The 6698-nt window shown below is 42.1% G+C and overlaps 1 protein-coding gene across 1 annotated transcript in view; it reads right to left on the bottom strand.

Moving 5' to 3' along the window:
- Positions 1 to 766: 766 nt before the first annotated feature.
- Positions 767 to 6698, bottom strand: part of LOC104625023 (fibrocystin-like) — a gene marked incomplete at its 3' end in the record, with an annotated part of 14529 nt that continues 8597 nt past the window's right edge. The window contains exons 3-6 of the mRNA XM_010292543.1: positions 5628 to 5647; positions 4764 to 4958; positions 3582 to 3707; positions 767 to 900 (exon numbers count right to left, since the gene is read on the bottom strand). Coding sequence (XP_010290845.1) covers positions 767 to 900; positions 3582 to 3707; positions 4764 to 4958; positions 5628 to 5647 — 475 coding nt within the window. The remainder of the gene's footprint in view (positions 901 to 3581; positions 3708 to 4763; positions 4959 to 5627; positions 5648 to 6698) is intronic.

Raw genomic sequence — 6698 nt, 5'->3', positions numbered from 1 at the left:
AAGAAAAATGATTTGAACTCGCTTAATTTTCCATTAAACACTTAAAAGTGACTCTTTATTCTGAAATGTGACTTGAATAAGACAAAAATGTATGCACTAAAACGAAGCATCAAAGAATTAGTGAATAGAAAGATTTTTACTGAGTTCAACTTTTTGATGTGAGGGTTGTTAGTCTGTTAGCTTTTTAAGAGTTTGATGTTTTATCACTTTTTAGAATAGAGAAGCTTGGTTTCTTTTAAAATCAATGTCATTTTCATAGGTCAAGGAATGCATTCTCCTTCTCACCGAGGAATGCAAATCTTGGACTGTACGTAAATCGCCATTTTAAATACAGACAGAGGTGCATTTGATATTGTTGAATTTTAGTGTGTTTGTCATCAGTCCATTAAAATAGATACTTTTTTTAATAATGATAGAAGTAGAAAAAAATTCTAGAGAAGCTGAGCCTAAACTTTTTCCAGTTTTTATGAATCCATGAGCATTAACAAATAAAACAACTTTTTAAAATATCCTAGAACAAAGGATCTCATGACAGTATTTCATTCCACTCAAGTGCAGTAAAATTTTCAGTAACAATAAATTTGCCCATGAGTATAATTTATTTTATTATATACATTTGTTTTAATATCTCATGACAAACAGTTTCTGACAGCTCAGCCAAGGAGCAAATGTTGTGTACAGGATCTCCCAGATAAATGAAGCTCTGTAACTCTCTGATATCTTTGATTAGGAAGGAAATGTTGCGGTTTATACCTGAACTTCTTACCTCGATGTAGTTGGAAGGAGCCCTGATGTAGATCCCTGCTGGTGACAGTGTCTCAATGTTGGATAAACCGTCTGCTCCAGAAAGGCCAATCACTATGTTGTTACTGACTCTGTTTCCCTCTTCCAGTCCCTCTCCTTTAAAAATTAAAAAAAAAAAAAAAAAAGAGGGAAAAAAAGAAAAAAAGGGAGAAAAGAAAATAAAAAAGAGAAAAAGAAGAAAAAAAGAAAAAAGAAACAGAAATGTAAATATAGTCGGAAACCCTCTAATTATGCAAGTCACAGAACTTGTTGGGTTTTGCCCTGCCTGCTTTGCTGGCGTGGCCCACCTGGGAGTTAGCTTTTCCTACTGACTGTCTCTGGGTAAACCACTGTTTGAAAAGCACTTAGAAACCTGTGTTGAACACGTGGCAGAAGATGGCTATGAGATGGTCAGACTGCCATGACTGCCCAACACGGCGGTGCATGGCATGGGAAGGGGAAGGCTGTGCGCTTCAGAAACGTCAGGAGGCCACAAGCAAGGTCTGATCAACATTGTAAATATGATTAAAAAACAGTTTCTGCCACAGCGAGCTTACACTTTAACGAGATAAAAGCAATCAAGGAAAGGAATACTAAAATACATTCTACAAAGAGGCAAGAGACCATAATGCTGCAATTTAATACGCACAAGGCCCTGTACCAGGTGTTATAAATGAATATAACACCAGCCATACTGTACCCCGGATTTATGGAGCAAATGAATAAAGGGAGTATTATAAAGCACATTTACAGTTGGAAAAAGAGAGATTCAGAGTGGGGAAGTGGCTCACCTCTGCACACAGAGGCATGCTGCTGGCAGTACTAAAATTCAAAGTTGTATCTGTCTCCTGTGTCTCCATCCAATGCCCTACCTACATGTAAGAAAATTTCTAAATAGACTTAAAAACACCTGGTGCAATGCTGCACAAAGTTGGGGGTTTTGCCCCCTAAGCAATGAAGTGTGAGAAGAAAAAGGAAAAATCAATCAAAAAATTGATCACACAACTCAGGGTCACGGGGTGCCCCAAATCTAGTAAGAGTATTGAAGGGAAAAAAAAAAAATCTTTTTAAACTACACCATAAAGAAATGTGCCACCCAATACAAAAAAGTGGATGACTGCATACAGGTCAAGCTCAACTAAGAATACATCAGCATATGTCCCCCTGCTCTGGCATTTTGGAAGGAGAGTACAAAGTGGATCATCTCTGTTTGGCTCACAGGAGGAACAAATTAAATCAACTTGGTTTTGTTTATCGAATGTAAATGACCATCTTCAACTATACCTGCTCAAGTTCTGTTCCAAATACAGATCCCTTCCCCAGTCATCACTACCCCAAATGTAAGCCACTTGCCAGGAAAGCCTATGTGCTTTGGTTTTGGGGATGGCAGTAATTATTTTTAGCCTTCCTCTTGGTCTTTTGAGCCTTTCTCCATTTTTTGGAACAAGACCCGTTTAGGAAATATTTCCTTTCCAGGTTATATTTACTACCATGCCACTTCCAGACCATGAACAGGATCCTAAAGCAGTGATTTTGACAGCCATATAGGTTTTTGAGATGGCATGAAAGGTCTTGGTGTGTCAATTAATTTTAAGCCCAGAGCAAATTTTTATGACTGTCTTGCAAACCCCCTGAAAATAAGGGTTTTAGATGAAATCACGGAAGGAGTCCAATTCTGGACCTGCAAATAGCCAGCTATCATAAATATTCCTTCATATATGTCAACAAAATGATATATAAATTCATCCCTCAGACCCTCTGGAGCTGCTGACAGTGAAGCCATTAAAGACATCTTGGCGATAAGGTGTATTCAGGCTGAGACTTCAGTGGACACATTCAGCTCAGCCCAGAGTCCTTTAACTCAGACACATGTTCTAGCACGAGCGAGCCAAGGCATGCTGGCAGGATGGAGACCTTGTTCCGCTTCCCCATGGCCACACGGACTCTGTGCATCACCTTGGGCAAGTCGTTGTACCTCTTTGAGCCAGCTCCCTTTGACTGCAAGACGTATGCAATCACTCTCCTTTTATACGTCTCCTCTGTGTAAATCATCATCTATCACTTCTCATTGTGTTTATATAGAGGAGCTAGCACGGGGACTCACTGTGTGTGTGGAACTGCAGGATTAGGACCGAAGGCTTTTTTTCCTCCCTCTGTTTATCTTAAAATTGGTCATTTTTATCCCATCTCTGATGGAAAACAAAAATCAAGCTATATCTTTAGGTATTCAGGCAACATGAGATCCCAGCAGAAGATGCTGCAAGTCAGTCTCCTGATGGTTAGTTAGGAGAAATATTTTGTTGTTTAACATTTTTGTTGCTCCAAGCTCCAATTTATTTAAGTGCTAAATCCTCTGCTTAACTTCTAACATACGCTTTCACTCCATTATCTTTGATGTCAAATGACTGAAGTTAAAGGTAAGTATGCTCTTAAATGCCTCACTGAACTGAGGTCTTAAATATTGCATAATGGTGCTTTTCCAAAGACAGATAAATCAATCCCCTAAAAAAATTCTCCTTCCACTTGTACACTGAAAAAAAGGGATCCAGATCAAGTGAAGACTGACCTGAAAAAACAGAGTGTATGGTCAAATGAAAATAGCTGCTAGGAGCTGCATGTGGAATCGTGGGATCTTTATTCCAGATTCACTGATACCAGAAAATGCAGAAGATGTGATTAAAGTTCTCAGGGTGCAGTTAAGGATCTGCCATTCCTTCCTCCGGAGGCATTTTCATGCAAATGGTAATCAGCACATGTTGCTGTTACAGGTAGGATAGATATTTTCCTGCTTCACTTACCCAACAGAAGCCCATGGCCTGAAATGTTAGAGAAAACATTACTGTCCACACTAAGGTTTGAGATCCCGGTCAGACGGAGTCCTTGGCCAAAGGAGTCCAAAACACAACAGCCATGTATGTAAGAGTCTGGAAAGAAATGAGTGCTGTGAGCGAAAAGCACGCTGCAGCTTGAAGGTTGGGAGAGTTTCATACTAGCTCCTCGTCCTCTGATGCTGCACAATTAACCCTTCTGGCTCCCATGGGACTGCTCGGTTGCGGCTGTCCCCTTACTCACCTGGCAGATCTTTGCCCACAGGCAGGCATTGCTGAGACAGCCACAGCAGGGAAGAGGGGCCCTGAGCACAGAAATGGGTTGATGGAGGTGGTCCACTATTGTGAGGAAGAAGGAGAAGATCCAGGGAAAGGACAGGTTAAGATCCCAAGAGTGAAGCACGTTATAAGCTCAGGCAGCTGGATGAAGCGGGACCAAAGGAGAGGAGGAATGTTTCAGAAGGGCAGTGAGGGCAGGGCAGGTATCTTGTACACCTTGTCTTGCCAGGCATGGTGACCTGCCCACTGTACCCCAGGATCATGGCCAGTGTTGCCTTCTGCCACCAGGAAGCCTACATCCTCCCTCAGTGATGAAGATGGCATAGAGAAGGCATAAGCGTGGGTGAGCCAGAGGGGAAAGTCCCATCCGCTACCCTTACAACATTATTCGAGCCCACCTAACTTGCTCCTATCGCCACAAGTCTTCAGAGCCCTCACTGCCACTTCCACACAGATGAATTTTGCACGTATCAGTGACAAAGTCAAAATGTTCCTTAACCTACTGGTGACAGAATTAAATTTTGGCCTGTGATACCACAGAGCCCTGAGCCACCGCTGAGCTCCCTCACAGCGTGTTAGTGCATTCATTTCCAGCGCTAGAAGTAGCACGACAACTCAGAGGTGTGGCATAAAAATGAGATATGATTTTAGGAAGAAGCTGTCCAGGGATGCAAGGGAACTAAAGCAGCTTAAAGCACTCCATCAGTTTCACTTAGGCTTAGACTACAGGTGAGGTTTTCTCTCATTTACTAATCCAATTTGTCAACTGACCCAGGAGCTGAGCAGGCTTTTGAGGACATCTGCCCCCACTTTGGGAAGAAAAAGGTGGACGTCTGAGATCATTTGGGCCCACCTCCAGTGCAGCCGACTCACCTGCCATCTGCACGTTGCCAGCAACAGTCAGGGCACTGCAGTGCTGCCGAAACGCTTGGCCCATGTGGCGGAACTGGACTCCCTCCACCCAGAGCCGACTCGCCTCTCCCTGGAAGGCCTCCACAACCACGATGGCCCCCAGGTCCCGAGACCCCAGTTGCTTCTCGCTTCGCTTGTACAGACACCTGGACCCACCTAGAATACAACCCGGTGGGAGCTGTCAGTGTTACTTCTCCATGGTTACCATGGGATACACAGAATGCCCCACGCAACGTCATGAGACCCACCACATTGACCCAGTGAGATTCCATGTCCAGCAGTGATCTTAAACATGGGGCCAAAGACAAATAGTGACAGGCAAGCATATCTGATATTCCCTCTAAATACACTCATGGTTCCTTCCCTAAGAGTCTGGACATTTTTAGAGGAACATATATTAAAACCAGCAGGAAGCTGCGGTATTTTTATGCCTTGGAAAGTTCCTTGGGTTCAATTTTAAATAGTCCTATGCATGGGGAAGGTGGATTTGACATTGATTCACCTTGGGTGAGGTTCTTGAAAAAGGGATTGGGCACAGATGTACTGAACTAAACTGAAATGAGACTATTTTGAAATTTCTTTAAAACTCTTGCTCTCCCCACTGTCCCTGCAAATGGGTGAGGAACTGTTACTACCAGCAGTCTGAAGACAAGGAAAGTAAATCAAAGGGCTGGGGAAGGAATTGATATTCCTGAAAGGCATCATACTATGGCTCTCTGTGCTTAGGATATTTTGGTACAGGGGGATTCAGGTTATGAATGTGCAACTTGAGCTTGTTCAGTGGAGGTGCAGAGGGGATTTCAAATTCCATCACTGCCTTCTTACGCTCAGTAATGCTCATTTTTCTGTTAAAGAAGGTAAATTAACCACAAAAAAAACACTGTCCACTCATCTTCTGGTGATTCCCCTGAGAATTCCTATCCTTTAACTCAGATAAAAACCTCAAACACTTAGCACATTTCGGAGACTCTATTTATGAGTTCCACAGAAAATGGACCATAAATCTATGAGTAATATAAGCAGTTGGCTGCTGGATACCAAATGAAGTCTTGTGTCACAGTCTGAAACCCCAAGGCATTTTATTTTTAAAGGAAAACTTACAACTGGGCTGCCAGATAACCTAATTCTCCTCAAATTATAATCACTGTGTCTGATTCCGCTTCCTCATCAGCTGGTGTAGAGCAGGAAGCCACCTGTCAAACTTCATGGTGTTTCATACATGCAAAAATAAAGGAGAACTGAAATACCTAGCATTGTTTTGCCAGTGTTACTACATGCTAGAGGAAACCATCAACTGCCTTTTTTCTTGGTAACCCTAAACACTAAACAGCATCTCAATATTTTACACTGAGTACAAACAGCATTGGGCTGTTTTGTTTTTCCTTCTTAAAGTGACTAAATAGTAAACACAATTAAAAATTTAATATATTATGTACACTGAAACATGTTTTCAGAAGATACTTTTTTTTCTACACCCTCAGGCTCAGGCAAAACTAAGGGACCTTTCCCAAGATGGCTTGAAACAACAATGTGAAAATAATACATCTGAGATATTACCATGAAATGCAGCTCAGCTCCTGAGACTCCACACTTCGATGTCAAACAATATTTGGAAAGATAAACTCGCTTTCCTGGTGCTGGTATGTCTCAAAGTTATCCTATTAAGGAAGATTTCTAATACACAGTGATACCACAATGTGATTTTAATGGAGCAACTTTCCTCCTCAGCACATTTCTGTGAGAAAAGATCTCCTCACCTCTTGTAACACCTGTTTTTACACACTGTCTGAGGTGTGACATCCTCTCCATTGTGACATTTCCCTGAACAACAACCCTTCTGCTAATCAGAGCCACCACAGCACTCAAAGACGATCTTTGGCCATTCACCCATCCCTC

Source organism: Phaethon lepturus, unplaced genomic scaffold, assembly GCF_000687285.1.
Source record: "Phaethon lepturus isolate BGI_N335 unplaced genomic scaffold, ASM68728v1 scaffold4308, whole genome shotgun sequence".
NCBI classification, from domain to species: Eukaryota; Metazoa; Chordata; class Aves; order Phaethontiformes; family Phaethontidae; genus Phaethon; species Phaethon lepturus.
Note: the sequence above shows the minus strand (reverse complement) of the source record. Positions and strands in the feature narration are given on the sequence as shown.